At 39.1% G+C, this 24,049-nt stretch overlaps 1 protein-coding gene across 1 annotated transcript in view; it reads left to right on the top strand.

Moving 5' to 3' along the window:
• LOC134802997 (glutamate decarboxylase) overlaps window positions 1-20,596 on the top strand; it is a 57,223-nt gene extending 36,627 nt beyond the window's left edge. Inside the window, exons 11-14 of the mRNA XM_063775726.1 lie at window positions 7,870-7,948; window positions 14,931-15,080; window positions 15,821-16,015; window positions 20,392-20,596. Of these exons, the coding sequence (XP_063631796.1) occupies window positions 7,870-7,948; window positions 14,931-15,080; window positions 15,821-16,015; window positions 20,392-20,574 (607 nt within the window). The 3' untranslated portion in view covers window positions 20,575-20,596. The remainder of the gene's footprint in view (window positions 1-7,869; window positions 7,949-14,930; window positions 15,081-15,820; window positions 16,016-20,391) is intronic.
• Window positions 20,597-24,049: the final 3,453 nt, after the last annotated feature.

Below are 24,049 nucleotides of genomic sequence, written 5' to 3'. Positions count from 1 at the left end.
TACTATAGCTCCATTTTAAATTGGAATACATTATTTTTGTAGTAGTAGCCTTAAAATCCCATCTCACCCCCCTTTCATTCCTTCTCTCCCCATTCATAACCCAACTTTCCCCGCGAACCCTACTCACCCCATTTTACGGTACTCATAAAGTTTATCAAGATGGTTTTAAAAAACTCTAGTCGTCGATTTTAGCCGTACGTTTACTAAGTCTTAGACCGTCCGCTAGCTGGCGCGGGTGCACGGAGCGGGCGCACGCACGCGGGTTCCATTGTAGGTAAGATTCGTCGCACGCGTCCGCGTCTTAGCGTTGCGCATATATATCGTTAACCCGCTCGCCCGCTCCGTGTAGCCACGCCAGCTAGCAGACGCCCATCATTCTCCTAATTTTCAATGCGTTATTTTGCACTCTTATTCCACTCAAAGCTCCTGAATCTGAATGAACCATTAGCAGTGTTTCAACACGTCGAGGCATTAACGCATCGATCAAACGCTAACAGCCGCGAGCGCCGAACCGTGTGACAAGCCAATAGGGTTGCCAGTTCTACATTCATAAAATAGTAGTTTGTGTTATAGTTAAATCGCGACGGCTTGCCGGAGCGATTTATAGATTCGAGTTTGCAATATTATTACGCCCCGAGTTACACACAATGTTTTCATCACACTTGCGATACAAAAATTAAGTTTAAAGACAAAAAAACTGTTAATTATGGCACTAGAAACTTCATAACTCCCTAGGGAAAACGCTTTTTCTATAACTCCCACTAAACCTGCGTGCAAATTCACATTTACTGAGCGAGTGTGATGAAAAAGTTTTTTCACATCACCTATTCGGAAAAGGGCTTTTTCTTCCCCGCTAGGAGGTATCAGAGTGGCACTTTTCCTCTCTGCTAGGGGGATCAAAGTGGCACTTTTCTGTTCTAGGACACTATTTTTGTTATTTTTTGCATTCTTTTTTTAGCTTGAATAATATTTTGAAACAATAATTTGTGTCAACACTAAGATTTTTTTTATTTTCCTCATAGTTGATGTGAAAAGCAGTATGTGTCACACGGTATCAAAATTATTTCGTCTTGGGCGTTAACACTTTAATCCCTCATTACGCTCAGGATTCTATTGTAGAATCCATCGCTTCATTCAGGATTCAATGTACGCCCTTGACGGAAATATATCACTTTGATCCCTTGTAATACAAACTACTATTATTTTGTTAAGACCCTGGACTTATAAATGTTGATTTTGTGTTTTTAAAAAAACTGGACAAATTACTAAAATTGAGTTTTTTTTTTCTAAATTAAGAAAGGTATATGAATGGGAAACATATCGATACTTTAATACAGGAAGACTAAGTATTAAGTACCTATACCTTGTGTATAGGCGACCTGATTAGTCGATTATTTAACAGGTAATCACGTATGGTCACGGTCTTATCTACAGTGAAGCCTGACATATAAATTATTATTTCAATCATGCATTATAATGCATTGGCGACCCTAGCGGGGATTAAGCCGGCAGCAGACGGTTCACACGGCACGTCACTCCCGAATGGGGATTCCGTGTACCGATGGGAACTGTCAATCTGTCACGTCACACTCTCAATCCTCTGATCCCGAGAATGACAGCCTGTATTAATTGATATATATTAGTATTTAGCGGTAATCTCGATAATAAGGTTTCGTCAAAAAAATATACGATTTCTTATCGCCAACTGGAATTTCCTTCAATCAAATATTACTTTTTTTCTAATTATTCAACTAAATAATTCTGTGTCCAATCAAAACTTTAATAGTTATTTGTTTTACAAGGGGCAAAGTTGTGGTTCTAAAATTGGAATCTTGAGCATTGCTTTCAAGGCACTCGTGCGTTAAAGAAATTTTGCCACCGAGTAAAACAAAAATGTTCACCACACCAACGTGATAATAATACTTACCGTAAAATATCAAACCAAATCAAATACAAATGAGCGTTATTAACTATTTATCATTCAAATTCATCATTTAAAAGTCAATTTTGCCAGCCAACATAAGGAAACAACTCAAAATTTGCATTCGATTACTTTGCCACACATGTGGATAAAACACAACATTCTCATTAGTTTTAAAACAACCAAGAGAGCCTTTACCAGCTGGTGTGGAAAAATAGTTATTTGTTTTACAAGTTGTAGTTTAACCGCTCGTGCTAAAATTGATATTTGTATTTGTAATACGTAATTAGTCTAATTATGCGGTGTATTGGCACATGCTGTAATGTCGTGTAAATGTATTTAAATAATAAAATAATAAATATTGTTTCTTCAACAAAAACGTCACTTTTGACACTAACATATCCGATTCATAGTATCGTATCTTTAGCAAATTTTTGACGTATCTTAAAGTTCGAATCAGGCCGAAAAACTCGAATCAAATCGAAAACGGCACAAAACTCACGTGCTACGAGCTACGCCGTAGCACTTCGTAACACCGTAGCACAGCAGTATTGGAAATATTGAGTTCGAAACTAATTTAACATTTTATTATAGTTCAGAACTGGTTTTGGCACGACCACGGCGAACGTCGTAACGCTTGACGCATCTCACGCACGACTTTCACGTCATTTTCGTATGTTAGGTTTTGACCACCATTTGGGGTAGAATGCGTCCAAGTCGTCCCGCCATCTCCTTTTCGGTCTGCCTAAACTCCGGCCTGCACCGTCTATTGTTTTCCGTGAGTCCCACTCAATAACCATTTTGGCCCACCTTTCTGGGTGCATGCGGCAGACATGTCCAGCCCAGTCCCACTTAAGCTTAGCGGTCTTGACGCCTACATCTACAACTCTAGTTCTGGAGCGTAGTTCCGCGTTTCTGATCCGATCAGTTCTGCGAACACCTAATATACTTGCCGATGACAGGGTCGAGTGGAGAAAACGAGGGGAGGCCTTTGCCCAGCAGTGGGACACCAAAATAGGTTAGGAAAAAAAAAGGTTTTGACACGACCACGGCGAGGCGAGCGTCGTAACGCTTGACTCGCATACACGCACGACTCTCACGTCATTTCGTATAGTTAGGTTTTGACACGAGCACGGCGAGGCCTACGTCGTAACGCTTGACGCGCATCACACGCACGACTTTCACGTCATTTCGTATAGTTAGGTTTTGACACGACCACGGCGAGGCGAGCGTCGTAACGCTTGACGCGCATCTCACGCACGACTTTCACGTCATTTCGCATGCACCAATCATCGTGAGCGATATTCAAGGTCATATCAGAATTGTAACAAGTTGCTAAATCTGAATCATCAACGTCGATCAAATAAAAACATCAAAACTCAAAAATGCGCGGTTCCCAGGGATAAGACCTAACTACACTGAAAATCGTAATTCAACACCAAAAAAAGTAAGACAATGTTGCCACTGCAATAATTTGTTTGTAAAATAGTAAATACCTTTTTATAAATTAACACGCTAAGATTATTTATTTATTGGTAATTTTACTCCTACGATTTAAAAAAGTACTTATTTTACATAAATACCAAGACGCGCTAGTAAAAAGAGGCAACATTGTCTTACTTTTTTTGGTCTTGAATTACGATTTTCAGTATAGATCGATTTTTCGCCCCCGAAAACCCCCATATAGCAAATTTCATAGAAATTGTTAGAGCCGTTTCCGCGAGATCGCCGAAATATACCTATATATAAATAAATAAATATACTGTGTGTTACTGACCATGGGGCTTTAAATCCAGGGCCCGATTCTACTCACTAAACTGAGCTACTTTTACTATGGCACCAACCCCGAAATCCCGAAAAAAATTTTTACTATTTCATACATTTTGGCTGATCAGATGTCGATGTTTTCTATGGAAAAGCCAAAAAATTTTCCCCGATTTTAGGGTTGGTCCCATAGTAAAAGTAGCTCACTTTAGCGAGTAAAATCAAGCCCTGGATTTAAAGCCCCATGGTCAGACACACCATGTATATACAAGAATTGCTCGTTTAAGGGTATAAGATAATACAACTCAAATTCGTTTAACAACTACCGAAAAATTTTGATGGCTCTTAAAAACCTAGCTTTTTATACCACTCTTCCCCTATTAAAGCCCCGCTGTGCAAACATTCGAGAATATGTTTAAAGTTAAGTGAAACCCCCGGAGGGCCCTCGGCATTCATTAAAGCCCTATTATGTAAAAAACAAAGCCGGTTCTCATCAATCACGCCGCGCTCACACCATAATGTAATAGGTACATATAGCAAAAATAGTGTAAAAAAACAACGGGTTGCACTCCGGGAGTGCCGGCAGAAGTGAAAACTCAATGAATGTCTGCAGCACTATGTATAATTGAGGTTAACGCCATCTAGCGTTATTTCGTCGCATTACTTGAAACCCCTAAGCACATCACTGTTAGTACTCGGGTTATATTAGTACCAGTTAGAGGGAAACTCACTAGATGGCATTTAAATCAATAAAGAAAAACTCATTGTAACAGTTTTTCGATCAGGTCACGTGTCCGTCTTACGGGTCACGTGACACCTGTTACGAGTTTAACATTTTTCCCCCATCACAAAAAGTGCTCAGCGCAGCTAAAGAAGTTTTCACTTCAAAAAATGATTTTGTTTGATCTAGGTTCCGCCACGCTCGTACTTAAAGCGAGTTTCAAGGGTAGATGTATCGACAGGCGACGTTTGACGTGGGTAATTAGGTATCGTGTTGATCTCCCGTTGATGTGGGAAAAATTGTTGAGTTTTCGAATACGTACAGTGTCAAAAATTGACATTCGGCGCGATTCGGGAAATGAATTAGAGATTCACTAGATATGAAATAGTCAACTTACGCTATTATTAACGCCGCTCCAATATTATTGCGGCCGCCATAAGGTACCTTTTGCCGTGGAACGTCACATATATTTACTATTTCGTATCTAGTGAATCTCTAATTCAACCCCGAGTTCAGAGCCATTATAAACCGTAGTAATAAAACAAAGTTGATTTTGGCTTAATTATTTTTTCATGTTTGGGTTGTACCAAATGATATTATCCACAGTTGATTGAATCAACACTTGATAGAATCAAAATCAAGTGTTGATTTCATGTGGTTGCGAAATCTGACAGTTGTACATGTCGAATTTGGCCCCAGATTGCAAGATTATGGTGTGACAGACGCCCTAAGCTTCACGTAGGGTTGAACCCGTCTGAGTCAACACAGATAGAGCGGTTCAACTCTACAGGCACCTCGCAATACGTAGTTCAAACAAACGAATTTCCATATGAAGAAGTTTGTTTACTAAAAAAAAAGTCACCGAGTACTTGTATACATTACTGCCCGCGATTGCGACTGCCTACAATAATAAATCGCTGCCCCAATATTACAGGGTTCTATGTATCACTTTTTATCGAACTGAAATTTGAACATTGTCATAGTGACATTAAGTCGAATTTCAACTATCTTAAAAATGTAACATAGAACCCTGTAATATTGGGGCAGCGAAATAGGTACAGCAATAAAAGCTGACCGACTTAGTTTGACTACCATTTCGTATGTACATATCTCGTTACTTAAAGGTTAGCTGGAAGAGATCCCTTAAGAGGATAAGTTCACCTTAGTACACATTTACTGTATTCTCTCTGTTTTATATTAGGTATATACTTGTTAGGTACTACTAAAAACTATCGTACATATACTTACCTACAGTGCTATACCACGCTATACTTTGTTTAAAGTAATATGTTTTTGTAGCATTTTTTCAAAAAAATACTTGCATTGTCGACAAAATTGCTGCATTTGTGTCTGAAGCCCAATTTTTATATGATACATATGTACATACAGGTTGATTCATGAGACGTTAGCAAGACTAATCCTGCACACTCAGTAACAGATAAATTGATCGATCACCGTCGTATTTAGGTGAAACAACCACACTTTTTCCTATTTTTTAACTTTTTGGTGAGGGCAAATTTAATTCTCTACAATTATGGTCAGTGGTCACCCTACAAGACCTAATTAATAAACATAAAACCTCTTTAACCGTAATAACAGCATTTTGATTAGGAAGAAAATAAACTGTCAAACTTGAGTGAGATACGAGTTTTCTAAAGTAACCAGACCGTGATGACAGTGATGACATTCAATCTGAACCAGAATATCGGTACCTAGTTTAGTATTCTAATTTTAGGGTGACCATGCATGTCGTAAATGAATTAATAACTTTTTTTTTCAACGCGACTAGAAAGTTGCTTATAATTTACGAAATGCGCAGTGTTAGTCCTGCTCACGTCTCCTGAATCATCCTGTATATTTAGGTACGCAAAAACCAAGGCTAAAAAATTTGCACCTCTTCGCAGAATGATGTCAATTGATCGAGCCCACTAACAATAACTCGCCATAATCCGAGTCAACATTGAATTATCTCGCCACCGCCCTAAGGGTGCATATCAATGGCGCAAGGGGGCCAATTGATTCCTAATACAACAACCACATCTTTTCGTATGAAACATGCCTAAAATTCTACTTAGAAACTAACAATTATTTGTTAAAATTTTAAGTCGACTTGACATTGTCTTAATTTAATACTACCAAGGAGTGCATCTCACGTGCATCAATAAGCGCGAACGATCATCAATCAAAATTAGATTTTAAATATTGAATCCTACCAAAATGGTCTATCTATCTATCGGCACTACTTTGAGAAAAAACTCGTATCATGTTCTGTCAATCAAAAGAAAAATGTGGTATGTTATGTAAAGATAAAGATAAAAGATAAAAGATATTTATTCGTGACGTTCACAAAACATGTACGAACATGTACAGACAACAACAGCAAGGAAATAAGACATCAATAAGTGTGCATCACGAAATGGACCCAACTCAGCATGATGCTAGCTATAAAGCCAGCGCTGGTCTTCCGTAGAGCCCATTCGGTGATGCATACAGAGTTAATGCCTTTCAACTTTGAGTAGCTGTGTGAGATACGAGATTTTTTCAAAGTAGTGCCGCTATATATATAAATGAATCCCTATTTCCCTTGGTCACGGCATCACACGTGAATGGCTGGACCATTTTCACTGGGCTGTACCATTTTCACTGATTCTTTTTGTGTTGTGTTTGTTATTGTCAGGAGAAGGTTCTTATGAAAGAAAAATTAAGACAGTGCAATAAAAATTATAGAGGTAGGTGAAACGAAGTTGGTCGGGTCATCTAGTTAACAAATAAATGTCACTAACTTTTGAAAACCTTACTACGAGTTGCATAAGCTGGATTCGAACCCACAACTCGCCATAATCCGAGTCAACATTGAATCTTCTCGCCACCGCCCTGAGGGTGCATATCAATGGCGGAAGGGTGCCAATTGATTCCTGATTGTGAACGGATTGTGGCTTATGCCCGTAATGTGGTTTAGGATTGTCAAAGGAAAACTTGCGTCGCTGTTAGAACCGGAGAAAAGTGAATTAATCAAGAATTGCATCATACAGCATGCTTTATTACCTATATACAGGGTGTAATTGTTATGTCTGACGAAACTCTGAGGGGTGGATATGTAATAAGTAGGTCATACTGACTTTTACTATGGGGCCAACGCTGAAATTGCGAAAAATAATCAGCTGTCCAATTAGAAAACATTGACTCTGATTCACCGAATTGTATGAGACTGTATTGTTGTAGAAATTAAGATGTTGCTATTTTTATGCATTTTGCTTATGAAAACTGTTTAGTGCTATTAATTATCTACTTCAGGAAATTATTATAAAATTTAAGTATGGCGCAGGTCAAAGATCGTTTGAAACTCTTCATTTACTTTCATAAAAATCAAGAAGAAGATCGTATTACACCTCAAAGTTATGTTCTTATGTGCTTCCTTCAGTGTTAATAAGCTTGTTGGTAAAATTGTATTTGTTGTCGTCAGGGCTGACTCCGTGACCTGGAACCCTCACAAGCTGATGGGCACACTTCTCCAGTGCTCCACCGTACACTTCAAAATACCCGTAAGTTCCATTAATCATTACCAGACCCTAAGTATATGCCCTTACCAGGATTCAATCCCGGGACCTCCTGGTTCATAGGGTCACTGCCGAATGGGCTAGGACGTCTTCAAAGTTCTGATTAAAAATTTCAAGATTTAACAAAAACGGGACTTGATCGCTTAGGGCCACTTTAGCGTTCCAGGGTCAGCCAACTAACTCGGAGTTAACTGTTTATACAGTACAGTTCAGTTTAACCCAGTATAAGCGGTTAACTCCGAGTTGGTTAACCCTGGAATGCGCAAGTCGTTATAAATAAGCCCAAAGAAAGACCTGTCCCCTAAGGTCTTACTCCGAACCCACGAAGAGTTTCAGCTGAAGATTCGGTTTCGGCCGAAACTAGAGCAAAACCGAGCTTTCGGTTTCGGCAAAAAATCCGGTTTCGGTCGGATATTGCGATGCCGATTGCAATTGTTACTAGAGCTAGTCAAACAAGTTTGTCAGTAGAAAATGGCGCGAAATTCAAATTTTCCATGGGACCACGCGCCTACATTTTTTTTGCCGCACTTTTCTACTGACGGAAATGACTTGACAGGGTATAAAAAAATTAAAGGTTAAGGTTAATTAAAGGTTAGGATTATGACTTCTAATCGACGTGCCCTTTACAATTCGATGGTCGTCGTATTAATAAAATTATACCCGATGAAAAGTAAAATTCAGTACAAACAACTAAATATCTAAGTAGTTAGGTATTAAGCTATTAAATTAATAGTGTTGTTCACTCAGTTTGATATCCATATTCTACAAACATGTCAACTTCAAACACAATTATTTTATTAATTATTGTCACAATGGCAAAATAAATCTCGAATTAGGTTCATTACATTAAACACAAATTATTCGCGTCACATCAAACGCAGCAAACCTGCAACTAATATCCTTTTATATCCACTAAAACACGCAAAAACAAACTTAAACACAACCACAGAAGCTCCAACGCGTACGCAAATGAGAATAATAAAACAAATGATATTCTAAATGAAAAGCAACCTTAAGCGGGTTATAAAAACTACAATTAGTCGTAACTGCTACAAAATGGATATAGAAAATTGAGTTCTGTGGTAAAGTGCTAAGGTTGAGTTATGACTGGGTGGGGAGAGAAGGGTGGATTGGCAACATATGTTTGCAAGTGTCGGCGGAATTTCATTAAATGTAGCCGTAAGGGAGGGAAGTGTCGATAAAATGTTTATCGATACGACTTGTCGTAAAAACGTTTATTTGTTTTTGTTAGTTTACCTACTGACAAAAATTATTTAACTCACTGTTATTTTTGTACGGGATTAAAAGAGAAGCTGTATAGACTTATACCGAGAAAAATCTGCAGTGATTTTGATAGCTCAGCCCAGCCCAGCTATCAAAATCGCTGCAGAGTTTTCTTGGTCTAACTCTACCAAGTTACCGATCAGTGGGCGACCGAACCGGATATCAAATTAGGTAGGTATAAAACTTATTAAAACTGATTTGACCATATTTTCCATCGAGCCGATTTCGTCCAATCGTGTATTCAAGCTTGCGCTTGCTTCAAGCGTGATGAACTGATGACCACTCTCCTAGCCTATACGAGTATCCGGTACAGCAGTGATCCTGCCTACAAAGCAGGAGGTGCCGGGTTCGAATCCATAAGGGATTTGTGTCTTCAGGGAAATATATTTGTTCACGAGTTATGTATTAAAGTATTTATCTACATCTGTATAATAAATATTCGTCGTCTAGTACCCAAACCACAACACTAGAGTCTGTCCGGAAAGAGAAGAATCTTGGTATGTATTGGGCCCCATACATTCCACGACTCTTCTCTTTCCTCACCGACTCTAGCCTTATTGAGTTTACTGTTGGACTAGGTCTATTTGTGTAAGATTGTCATTTTTTTATTTATTATTTTACTATCTTTACATCTGTCACCGGGCTCACTTAAATGTTTAATTACAATTTTATCGACAAAACCATTTCCCCACCCTCCCTGCTTCATAACTTGAGGGGGCGGGGTTGCAAGAATTTATTATTTGGCATACTGTACTGACATTTACAAGCTCTCTTTCCTTACAAACCAAATAACACCTTAACTCTTCGTAATAAGGCTGAAAATATAATTGATAATTTATTTGGATTTACATTTGTCTTATTTTGAATCGTATATGTATTAAATTAAGGTTAGTTTTAGAGTAAATTAGTGTATTGGAATGTCCTGTAGGATACAGGAGGAATTTAAAGTAGGGAACGGTTTCAATATGAGAGATGATGCGCTTAAATTGTTTGTGTTCAATTATTTGTGACTGAAAAAATATAATTTGAAGGTTTTTATGAAGTTTGGAGATATCAAGGAATATGTAAATGTTATAGGTATTATCGCCCAACAAATAAATTATCCATAAGTAGAAACAACTTATATAAAGCTTAGATACTTTCCAACTTAATACAAGAAATAATAAAAACTAGTCACTTTAAAATTAGAAATTTCATGCATATTCCGTAATATATGCGGCTGCATGAAGTCAAACAGACAGATTATGCAGACGCTATCTGTCACGAGCAGATGTTTGCGGAGGGGACAAATGACATGTCTGCGTGATCTGATTTAGTGCCGGCCAAGTTCATTTCATACCTACTAGTGTGAAACGACCAGGGGGCCGATTTTTGAATTTCCACCGCTCGATTTCGTTCGAGTTTCGAGTATTTCGTTCAATAATATCTGCTATCTAATAGAATTGAAAACGAGTGGTCAATACCACTCGATTACCAATTTCTATTGCTCGTATTTCAAAAATCAGCATTACGCTGTTTTCCACCGATTTTCGAGTGACGAAATCGAGCACTCGAAATTCAAAAATATAAATTTATATTTGTGTATTTCGTTAAATGATATCTCCACTACTAGGCGTTTAAATTCTACTAATAGAATTGCAATCGAGTGGTCAATACTAGGGATTGCAGAACCGATACTATTTAAAAGAACCGGGATTTTTGGTACCAGGCAAAAATGTAACCGGGATTTCCCGGTATTTTCGATACTTTCGGGACTGCCTTCAAAAATGAGTTTTTACCTCATTTTTCGGTAAAAAAAAAACTAAAACGATCATGAATCTTTCTCTAAACATTAGTAGGTACAGTATAAAAAGTACCATAGTGAAGGTACATACACTTCTTTTTTACGATAATATGTGTCCTCAAGCCACACAATCATTGCCTACATTAACTGAGATATGGACTGCCTCTGCTTACTATACTACTAAATAATATAATTTGATTTAATCCTAAATTTGATTTGATATTTTTACTACTCCTCCACTATTCTGTGGCATTGATATTCTAACTTCCAATAATAGAACTATAAATACGAAGAATCAAGAAGTTGTTGGAGCCAGAATTAAGAATTTACCAAGGAGAGGGCATGTCACTGCAATATTTTAATTCATTCTAAAATGTCATTATCAATGAGAGTTTCTTATACCGTATTCGAACTAAAATGAATATTTTATTAATTGCACAATTCTCTCTAGTTTTTGCTCGTATTTAGTACACAAATAACTAATTATTCGTTTAAAATGATTTATCATAGAATCACTTATTATGCCCGTATAGGTTCAAAATACGCAATTTTATATTGTCGGCATTGTACTATTTTGGTTTTGATTTTTTTAATATGTGGTAGGGGAGACCGAGGGGTTTTGAAACAGAGGTGAGTTGAAACAACGTTAATTTCGCGGAATCTATAACCGTTGTCGAGCTGGCAACAGCGCTGTTTATCGGCGTTCCACCGCCCGCGGACCCCTCAGTGTGCGTCCTTGGCTCACGGCGCGCGATTGCGTAGTTCTAGCACACGTGTCAAAATAAATATGAAAAGTAAGTTTTCATCGTATTTTTTCCCTGCCTACTATTTAATAATGTGTTAGTGTTTTGGCATGTATTATATATGTTTCGAAAGCTCATTGACTAAGGATTGTGATGAATAGTATTGGTGGAAATTATTCGTTGTGGTTTGATTTTAGGTTGTGATTTTATAACGGATGGGTGGATTTTTGCTACTGAGGAGATTTGAAACAGACTGTTTCAACTCTCCTCGGTTCTATTTTGTATGGCTTCTGTTTTGTTAATACGGTGAAGTTTATTTTTGTTTTGCTTTTTTTGGTTTAAGCATGCCTACGGAGTTTATCTACAGAATTGTCATCTAATATGCAACCTGTACACTCTACATCGCGTGATTGTCGTGAAACTCCTTTCTCACCTGAAACTCTCAGACCTTTGCCAAAAGCTCCACCAAGGAAAGGAAAACAGACCAATCGACGAAAGGTGAAATCAGCCGTTTTAACGGACACTCCCGTTAAAAATGAGCTGCAATTGAAGCAGCTAGGTTAGCAAAAAAGAAAGTCAAGGCTCCAAACTCCAAAGAAAAGATAACACCCAAAAGGTCAAAGGCAGCTGCTAAGAATAGTGGAAAACAGGCCAAAAAAACAAGAAAAAAAATGAAAGTGAAGAGGAAGATGAAGAATGCTTCTGCATTTGTTGTTTTGAACCCTATGCAAATAGTAGAGCCAATGAGAAATGGGCCCAATGTATGGAATGCAAACTATGGTCTCATGAAGCTTGCACTGGTGGCGAGTTGTCTTATGTTTGTCACAACTGTTTATCTGTCTCTATGTCTGTCTGTTTTGTTCTTATAAGTATATTAAAGTTGATATTTGAGATTATCTAAGTTTAGGATTTGCATTTATTGCATAAGACTTATTAAGATGAAAAATTAAGACTGGTTGCTGTGCCATTACATTAATAAGTGTCATTTAATTATAACATACGTCTCTAAGATACATATTCAAAGCTTTGTGATTACTAGTTTGTTGCTATAATTAAAAATACATTGTTTAAGTCTGATCTTAATTAAAATTTTAAGGCATAATTTGCAGAAACATAATGATTATTTTTAAAAAGAGGTTTTGTCTTGTTTAAATTAAGCAGATATTACTTAATAAGATGACTGTTACATTTTGATTTTATTTTTTAATAAAACCCGTTTTAAATTATTTATTTTTTCTAATTTACAACCCTTTTTCTCTGATATAAATAACTGTTTCAACTCTCCTCGGTCCCTGTTTCATTTTACCTCGGTATTAGGGGAGTTGAAACAAAATGAGTTGACACATTTAAGTTTAGATATCTCGCCAGCATTCATACTCATGCTATTTTTGTTGGTTTTACATAAAAGTGGAAGAAATAAGCTGTCGAATGATACCAATCTCGTACGATTCTGACAGTTAGACTTTTGTGTATGTCATAAAATGTGAAAATTGTTTCAACACCCCTCGGTCTCCCCTAATGTGGTCAGCCGTAAAAGAATTACCGTCAGCCTTGATACAATATATTTCTTTTAAATCATGATTTTTAGGGTTCCGTACCCAAAGGGTAAAACGGAACCCTATTACTAAGACTTCGCTGTCCGTCCGTCCGTCCGTCCGTCCGTCTGTCACCAGGCTGTATCTCACGAACCGTGATAGCTAGACAGTTGAAATTTTCACAGATGATGTATTTCTGTTGCCGCTATAACAACAAATACTAAAAACAGAATAAAATAAAGATTTAAATGGGGCTCCCATACAACAAACGTGATTTTTGACCAAAGTTAAGCAACGTCGGGAGTGGTCAGTATTTGGATGGGTGACCGTTTTTTTTTTTGCTTTTTTTTTGTTTTTTTTTTTGCATTATGGTACGAAACCCTTCGTGCGCGAGTCCGACTCGCACTTGCCCGGTTTTTTAATGCTAATAAGTAACAGAAAACAGTCAAATATTGTACCGGAAATATTAGTCCCGAAAATCCCGAAAGTACCGGGAATTTAATTTTGAAATCCCGGTTCTTTGCTTGGCTCTAAATCCCCGGAATTCCCGGTACTTTCGGTTCCGGTATTTCCCGGGAGCAAACCCTAGTCAATACCACTAGATTCCAAATTTCGATCGCTCGTATTTATAAAATTAGCATTTCGCCGTTTTCCACCGATTTTCGAGTGACGAAATCGAGCGATCGAAATTCAAAAATCGGCCCCCTGATATGACTATTATTCAAATTAAGATTTATATTTTAAGCGCTTCACACTGATTTAAACGTTTACGATTTTTGCATATATCGTGATAGGTATGTGTAAAGACTCCCATGTTATTAACTCACGGGACTTCATCGCGTATAAGAATAAAAATAAGTTTATAATTTACCACCAACGTTTCGAGGACGGCGTTGTCCCTGGGGTCACGGAGAAGTCTGGCTAAAGTTGACATCAGCATCTTCTAGCCGCGCGAGTTTTTCGAACTATAAGTAGTGCAAGGTGGTGGTACTAGTGCTCGACATGCTAATGCCCAATATATGACACCCTGCTGTCACCTCTATTGTCAAAAAAAAATGTCCCCGATTTCGGCCACAGCGACTGTGTGCTCTGGAGTAGGCAATTTTTAACTCATATTATTAGAGTTATTGTCAATGACTTAAGTTTCAAGATGACATGTACTGGGACCGCGTCGAGCACCATCAGTACCACCACCTGACCTGGGGGCCGATTTTTGAATTTCAATCGCTCGATTTCGTCACTCGAAAATCGGTGGAAAACGGCTAATTTTTGAAATACGAGCGATCGAAATTGGGAATCTAGTGGTAATGACCACTCGATTTCAATTCTATTAGTAGAATTTAAACGCCTAGTAGTGGAGATATCATTTAACGAAATACACGAAATCGAGTGGTCGAATTTCAAAAATCGCCCCCTTGGTCTTGTTTATCAACTTGAACGTTTTGCGCACTAGGAATACTAGACACACAACACTAACGATATTAGATTATTCAACTGTCGATATTCGTTATCAAATTCAACCCGCCATCTCCGTTTTGATTTTCCTCTGCCCCGAGATCCATCTGTGGGATCCAGCCAGCCTGTGGTTAGTTTTGTAATCATGTACCTATTTTTGTCAACAGGGCATCCTGCTGAGCTGCAACGAAATGGCTGCCGAGTACCTCTTCATGACGGACAAGATCTACGACCCTCGCTTCGACACCGGCGACAAGGTCATCCAGTGTGGGCGTCATAACGACATCTTCAAACTGTGGCTGCAGTGGCGTGGGAAGGTAGGCAGACAGACACTGGTGACAAGGTCATCCAGTGTGGACGCCATAACGATATCTTCAAGCTGTGGCTACAGTGGCGTGGGAAGGTAGGCAGACAGACACTGGTGGCAAGGTCATCCAGTGTGGACGCCATAACGACATCTTCAAGCTGTGGCTGCAGTGGCGTGGGAAGGTAGGCAGACAGACAACCAGACAGACACCGGCGACAAGGTCATCCAGTGTGGGCGCCATAACGACATCTTCAAACTGTGGCTGCAGTGGCGTGTGGGAAGGTAGGCAGACAGACAGACAAATAGACAGACAGACACCGGCGACAAGGTCATCCAGTGTGGACGCCATAACGACATTTTCAAGCTGTGGCTGCAGTGGCGTGGGAAGGTAGGCAGACAGACAGACAACCAGACGGACACCGGCGACAAGGTCAGCTGCAGTGGCGTGGGAAGGTAGCCAGACAGACAAACAGACAACCAGACAGACAGACATCGGCGACAACGTCGCTAGGCCCCCAGTTAGCCAAGATACCACTCGTTTTCGTTACGACCACGTAATGCTTTCTGTCTCTCTATCACTCTTATATATATGATTAATGCGATAGAGAGGTAGCGTTTCGCTGTCATAGCGCAAACGATTGGCATCTTGGCTAGGCACCCTGTACATTTGTCCGCTTTGCGATGCTATTCTTAAACTATAAAGATACATTACATCAAGAGCACTTTATAATTGTTTTGAAATGTCCCCAGGGTACGTCAGGCTTCGAGCGCCTCATGGACCGCCTGATGGAGCTCTCCGAGTACATGGTGCGCCGCATCCGCGAACAGAGCGACAAGTTCCACCTCATCCTGGAGCCCGAGCTCGTCAACGTCAGCTTCTGGTACCTGCCGCGCCAGCTGCGAGGAGTGCCGCATGATCAGAAGAAGGAGATCCTGCTTGGCAAGGTACATACTGTCACAGACTAGTTCCACTTCATCCTGGAGCCCGAGCTTGTCAACGTCAGCTTCTGGTACCTGCCGCGCCAGCTGCGAGGAGTGCCGCATGATCAGAAGAAGGAGATCCTGCTTGGCAAGGTACATACTGTCACAGAGTGTTCCACCTCATCCTGGATACAAAGCTGGTCAACGTCAGCTTCTGGTACCTGCCGCGCCAGCTGCGAGGAGTGCCGCATGATCAGAAGAAGGAGATCCTGCTTGGCAAGGTACATACTGTCACAGAGTAGTTCCACCTCATGCTGGATACAGAGCTGGTCAACGTCAGCTTCTGGTACCTGCCATGCCAGCTGCGAGGAGTGCAGCATGATCAGAAGAAGGAGTTCCTGCTTGGCAAGGTACATATTGTCACAGACTAGTTCCACCTCATCCTGGAGCCCAAGCTGGTCAACGTCAGCTTCTGGTACCTGCCGCGCCAGCTGCGAGGAGTGCCGCATGATCAGAAGAAGGAGATCCTGCTTGGCAAGGTACATATATACTGTCACAGAGTAATAGTTCCACCTCATCCTGGATACAGAGCTGGTCAACGTCAGGAGCTCTCCGAGTACATGGTGCGCCGCATCCGCGAGCAGAGCGACAAGTTCCACCTCATCCTGGAGCCCGAGCTCGTCAACGTCAGCTTCTGGTACCTGCCGCGTCAGCTGCGAGGAGTGCCGCATGATCAGAAAAAGTAGATTCTGCCTTGCAAGGTACATACTGTCACAGACTAGTTCCACTTCATCCTGGAGCCCGAGTTGTTCAACGTCAGCTTCTGGTACCTGCTGCGCCAGCTGCGAGGAGTGTCGCATGATCAGAACAAGGAGATCCTCCTTGACAAGGTAATATCCCAAGTAGCACAGATTAGTTGTATAGCAGCCGCATAATGAAGTACGAATACGCTTGAAGCTGGAATATAAAAGCTGCATAAGAGCTGTATAAGCGTCTTTTCAGCTTTTATAACTCTTAAATGGGCACAAATTAGGCAGCCTTAAGTTCACATAGCTACTTAAGAGCGTTGTAGCAGCAATTTAACGGAATTATAAGGGGTAACAGGAGTTATAAGAGGTGTATATTGGCTGGGTAAGAGACCACCAGTTACCCTTTATTCAGCTAATATGTCACATGTGCGCCCTAATACCGGGAAATATTGACATTGGGCTGAATAAAAGATAATTAATAACATACTTTTACACCTCTGCCTTAAAAATCAGCTATTATATTTAGTATAGTGACGACGAACGCAGAGGTGAACATATTTATATTGAAGCAAAAACATTAAGCGCAACGACACCATAAGTCATTTTGTTAAAGTGTTTAGTTAAATGTTTGTAGATGATCTTTTATATATTAATGCGAGAAAGATGTTTGGGAATGCAAGTTTATTGACATTATATATATACATTATCTAAGAAAATTTCAGTGCGCCACGAAAATAATCAGTATTTATTTATTTTAATGATATAAATAAGCTAATGTGTAAAAACTATTTCAGTGGTTTGGACAGAATTATGAGATAAAAAGTTAATAATACGTTATAGGAAGTACTAAACTAATGATTTAGGTTAAGAACTCAGGCACAAAACCATATTGTTACCCTTAAAAGTTGGAAAAGCAATTTCAATCTTGTAGGTTATATACAATAAAATGGCGGTCAATGTTAAAAAGCAACGTGAACCGTTAAAATTCTTATATGCAGCATACGACTGTTATATATCTGATAAAGACACTTAAGTGAACCACTATAAAGTCCAAGTCGCTATTTCGATACACTAGTGAACCTCTAAACAGTTATAAGGCATCTTATGAACGTTTTAACAGCCGCTATGCAGACAGTCCCAATGATAGTATAATAGGCTGCTTAGCGGTAAACATGTTCAGCGCTAAGCCGTATTATGCGCCACATGTGTTCGATTATACGTCTATTGGTTTCATAATAGCTCACTCGTTCTCCCTTATAATAAGTCAGCGAAATAAAAGCTGCTTTAGCGGTAAACATGTTCAGCGATAAGCTGTATTATGCGCCCCATGTGTTCCATTTATACGTCTATTGGCTTCATATTAGTTCACTCGTTCTCCCTTATAATAAGTCAGCGAAATAAAAGCTGCTTTAGCGGTAAACATGTTCAGCGATAAGCTGTATTATGCGCCCCATGTGTTCCATTTATACGTCTATTGGCTTCATATTAGTTCACTCGTGCTCCCTTAAAAGTCAACGTAATAATAGCTGCTTAGCGGTAAACATGTTCAGCGATAAGCTGTATTATGCGCCACGTGTGTTCCATTATACGTCTATTGGCTTCATATTAGTTCACTGGTGCTCCCTTAAAAGTCAGTGTAATAAAAGCTGCTTAGTGGTAAACATGTTAAGCGACAAGCTGTATTATGTGCCACATGTGTTCCATTATACGTCTATTAGCTTCATAATAGTTCACTTGTGCTCCCTTAAAAGTCAGTGTAATAAAAGCTGCTTAGTGGTAAACATGTTAAGCGACAAGCTGTATTATGTGCCACATGTGTTCCATTATACGTCTATTAGCTTCATAATAGTTCACTTGTGCTCCCTTAATAAGTCAACGTAATAAAAGTCCACAATTACCTCTTTATACAGCACATGGCGTAATTTTATCCACTAAACAGACCTTATAACGGTTAAAGCATTTGATAACCCTTAAAGCTGTATAGGGTCGTAGCAAATATACCTTTATATCACTCTTTGCGTATTAATGGTAGTTTTCAGAGCCGTAATGCAGCTTTTAATCGGCCCTAAGCTATATAAATATCACTGAGATCTATTATACAGCTGTAGGGCCACGAGTGTGCTCTTATAAGTGTCTTAATACGCACAGAGCGTTAGATAGAACTAAAAGTGAGTAGTTATAGAGCTATCTGTGCTACTTGGGATACCATCACCATAACCGAAATACCTTCATTAAATCCAATTTAATAAGACGCTGCGCCGTCATCACAGTCCTTTCAGTACGAACGGCACTGACATATATGGCGCCGCCATCTAGTATGACTACAATTTTACAAAAACTTTTGTACATTGCCTTGCAAGAGCATTAAACAGTCACTAATAAGTGGTAAGATGATCAGATTCTTCTTGGCAAGGTATACATACACATTTCCACCTCATGCTTGAGCCTTAACTGGTCAATACCGGCTCCTCCGAGGAGTTTTGCATGATCAGATCTTGCTTGTACATATAAAAATTGTTGTTAAAATTGTTGTTGGAGATCTGCTGCTGATCTGCTTGGCAACTTAGAGGATATAACCAAACGGAGTGGCCATTAACAGGCGTTCCCCTTTGTCGAAAATAGGCGGACAATGGTCATACACATTTGTATGGACAGACGTTTATCTGACATGGCTATTTTTACGTAACGTATACATTTTACGTGCCCCTCCCCCGCAAAAATCGGCAGACTGTTTTGTACCGAAAATTAAAGACAACGCGTCTCTTCTTCTTCTTCGACCTAGCGTTTTCCCGGCCTGGCGCCGGGGTCCGCTTTCCTGCTCAGGCATCCTCGGGTGTGAGATTGTTCTCCCCCATGTCCGCTGTCACGACGTCCAGCCAGCGTTTCTTAGGCCTACCGCGTGATCTAGGGCCTTGGACAGTGAGATTGAGGCATCTATTTCCGACGTAGTCTACCGGTCTGCGGCGTATATGGCCATACCATCGGAGGCGACTTTCCTGCAGCTTATCCGCTACATCACGGATTCCGAGGCTGCCACGGATGTGTTCGTTACGTATGCGATCTAGTCGCGTAACGCCACACATCCATCGCAACATCTTCATCTCCGTGACGTCAAGCTGCTGGACATGCCTTCCGAGGACAGGCCAGGTCTCGCTACCATATAGTAGGACTGGTCGGATGATGCTCTTGTACACAAGGCCCTTTAGCTTCACCGGTATCCTGGGGTCGCAGAGGACACCGGTTACTTCTCGCCATTTTGCCCAAGCAGCGCTAATTCGGGCTTGGACGTCGTGATCGATTTCACCCGATTCGTGCAGCACGGACCCAAGGTATTTGAATTTATTCGTTTTCACGACAAAATCGTCTCCTACCTTTATGGGGTCGGGGTCCGTGCCGCCACATGCCATGTACTCGGTCTTCGCAACATTTAGTTTCAGACCGCCGTTCTCTAGCGCACCCTTCCATTGGTTCACTTTATGCTCCAGTTTCTGTTTGTCCTCATCTGTCAGTGCAATGTCGTCAGCGTACATCATAAGCCATGGAGATGGTTCGTGAACTTTTGCTGAACAACGCGTCTCCATTTGGTTATATCCTCTAAGGCTTGGCAACGTCGTCTTGAACTTTGACAGAGCTTAAATCATCTTTCTCCAGGTATGCGCCAAGCTGAAGGGGCGCATGATGCAGGCTGGCACCATCATGGTGGGCTACCAGCCGGACGACCGGCGCCCCAACTTCTTCCGCAACATCATCAGCTCGGCCGCCGTCACCGAGAAGGACGTCGACTTCCTGCTCGCCGAGATGGACCGACTGGGGCACGACATCGTTGTGGACTAAACTGGCTACTTTAGCTTTCAACGGACCGAGGTTTATTTTTCTTCTACAGATCTGATATTTGCACAAGGTTAAAGTTTGTAATAGTTTGTTAGTTACCGAGATACTGCGAGATACTACGAGATACAGCTAGTAGTTAGTTACCGAGATACTGCGAAATACTACGACATATAGCTAGCTAGTTACCGTGATACTGCGAGATACTGCGAGATACAGCTAGTAGTTACCGAGATAATCACCGCATGTAATATGTCACGAGCTGAAAAAGAAATACGACATTTCCTTTTACATAACTACTTGCTGAAAATTAAACGTTTATTTTAAGGTACCTACTTACGCTGTTATGTCACAAACATATAGAGTCGTACCTAAATAAGTATGCACGGCATTCGTAATAATAAAGTGTGGCAATGTCACCATTAATGTCAAATTTCTATGGAAATATGACGTTTATGATGCCACTCCCTCACTTTGTTCTGTTAATATCGGTGTAAAGTTAGCTTAGATGGTCTTTTTGTATTTTTTTCTTGTTCAGAATTTTTAGGACTATACACGTAGGATGGCGATGAGGTTTGAATTAGGGATTTTTTTCAGTCTTGCCCGTTAAAGGGTTAATATGTCAAAAAAACTAAATTCGGTCCGTTGAAAATATCTATAGATACGTCAAGAACTATGGTTTCCCTTCCAATGAATAAGTAGCGTTTGACTTAACGTTAGTTTTTTCATTAGTCAATATCGGTCAATGCCACGAACTCGACACAAAAATAGAACATTACTAAATCTGTGCGAGTCGTATCTTTTCAAGTTTTCACTTAAGAAATATCTTTTTATTCTTTTTTTTGCTGTGGAAGTCTAATAGAAAACTTTAAAAAAGTTTGAAATCAGAACGAGATGGCGCCATATGTTTTGTGGTTAGGCTGGTTATGAAATTAGTTACTATTATATTGGACGAGATGGCGTTGTTAAGCTTTATAAACTAAAGAAATATAGCTTTGTGTTAAATTGTTGACTTTAACTTAGTAGACATTATATGCATAATAAGCTTTTGGTGCGTATTGTAACGGGGTATTGGCTGTATTGCCTCCAGTAGGTATCTTCAGAGCTAAGTACATGTAATGTAGTAATTAAATTCGAAATTAATCTTCGTTTCATGACTAGGATGGAGAAGAGAACGGTTTAGATGCGCTATTTTCAGGCAGATCCTTGTTAAAGTCTATAAATATATCGATAAAATGTAATAAAAAATATATAAATACAATTCCAAAGTTGATATTCACATTTATATATGTATCGTTAAGATAAAATTCTAATATATTGACAAATTAAATCGTTATTACTGTTGACATAATGTATTTGACCTGTATAATATTTAAGTTACATCTTTGATTATTTTTACTAATATAAATGCTTGCATTAATATATATTCTGCCTGAAAATGATAAGATTGAAATTGTTGTAATATTAGAAGATTGGGTTGAAACTGCTCAAAGTGACAGTGGATATGGAAACAAAGTTCAAGGAATTGCAACTATATAGTCAAATACCTAGAGGTCCACTTCTTTATATATAAATATACTTGTTTCACGTTTAGACCTTATACTCAAAACACTGTACTATGCCTAGCAAAAATTAAAAAAAAAAACTACTTTTATAAACCAATAAACCATAAAAGCTGAAGCTACAGAAATAACTTGGCTCTAAAAACCAAAATAATTGGAAAAAAAATTGTAAATTAAAAGAAAAATGTTTAGTGTTCCAAAACTTGCATTTATTGATTATCTAGTAGGTTCTATGTTATATTTGGCTAACATTTATATGAACCGTCTATAAAATATATTAGAATAAATCGTCATAATGTTCATGAATCATATTATAAATGTTCTAAACGTCTTCCGGTAAACTAAGTCTAAATGTTTGTTGACAATGGAAATATATTTTCAATAGTTTTAAGATGATAAATCAAATATATTGTAACTAGTAAGAAATTTCCATCATAAGGCCTAAATTTTATTTAATTTGCAGATTAATAATTGTCGATGTGTTAGCTGAAAGCATATTTATTTGCTTAAAAATATATATCTCGTTTGGAAATGGTCGAAAATTTTACGCGTATCGTAGCCTAGATATATTTAGAAATAAAAAATAAAAATAATATAATGATGTATCAGTCATATATATGAGACATATCTCCCATTTTGCCAATTAAAAGTATATTTTACATGTTGTGTCGTAGTCGCCTTTTGGAAATAAATTATTTGTCAAATATGGATTTAAACGCACCAGCACCACCCAATAGGCTAAAATTAATAGGAATTCGGCACCTCTAGAATTTTTATAGTTACAGAATTAATTCAGAATTGAATAGGTAAATTTTCCAGGCAAAAAAACAGTTGCCGTAGTAAATATCTGAATTTATTTCATGACCTTATTGATTCCTACCGAATTTCTAATAGTTTCAGCCCAAATATGTAATTTTTTTTTAGCCTGGTTAAGTGCTGGGCAAAGGCCTCCCCTCGTTTCCTCCACTCAACCCTGTCTTTTGTAGTTTCCCGCCAATCCGGATAAAATGCGTCCAAGTCGTCCCGCCATCTCCTTTTCGGTCTGCCTGCACTCCGGCTAGCACCATCTATGGTGTTCCGTGGGTCCCACTCCGTAACCATTTTGGCCCACCTTTCTTTTTTAAATATGTAATGCGCCTTAAAAAGTCTTATAGAATTTATTTAACGCTTAAGTCATGCCCTATACGTATATATTGATACATATTATCAAATAATTAGTTTTTAGATTATTGACACGTCATTGAATTTATCGTTTGACAATGTTAGGTGAAGTGTAATAAATAAATTATATTATTGTGTAAAAACGCAATAAATAATAATAATGCATTGCGCCATTATTTGCCAGTAGGTATTATAATATAAAAATAGATATAATAAGTAATAATTACGATATTGTGTATTTTTCCCCTACCTACTAAAAGACTTTAAATTGTCTTGTCTTGTGTTAATAATATTGTATTAATTAAATGCTTCTCTCCACAAGGTCACTATTTCTATAACAATTTTTTGAAAACCTCAGACAACATGTAAAAAAAATCGGGCAAGTGCGAGTCGGACTCGCGCACGAAGGGTTCCGTACCATATAAAAAAAAAAAAAAACAAAAAAAAAGCAAAAAAAAAAACGGTCACCCATCCAAGTACTGACCACTCCCGACGTTGCTTAACTTTGGTCAAAACTCACGTTTGTTGTATGGGAGCCCCATTTAAATCTTTATTTTATTCTGTTTTTAGTATTTGTTGTTATTAGCGGCAACAGAAATACATCATCTGTGAAAATTTCAACTGTCTAGCTATCACGGATCGTGAGATACAGCCTGGTGACAGACGGACGGACGGACGGACGGACGGACGGACGGACGGACGGACGGACGGACGGACGGACGGACGGACGGACGGACGGACAGCGAAGTCTTAGTAAT

This window comes from Cydia splendana, chromosome 25 (genome assembly GCF_910591565.1).
Source record: "Cydia splendana chromosome 25, ilCydSple1.2, whole genome shotgun sequence".
Lineage (NCBI taxonomy): Eukaryota > Metazoa > Arthropoda > Insecta > Lepidoptera > Tortricidae > Cydia > Cydia splendana.
Note: the sequence above shows the minus strand (reverse complement) of the source record. Positions and strands in the feature narration are given on the sequence as shown.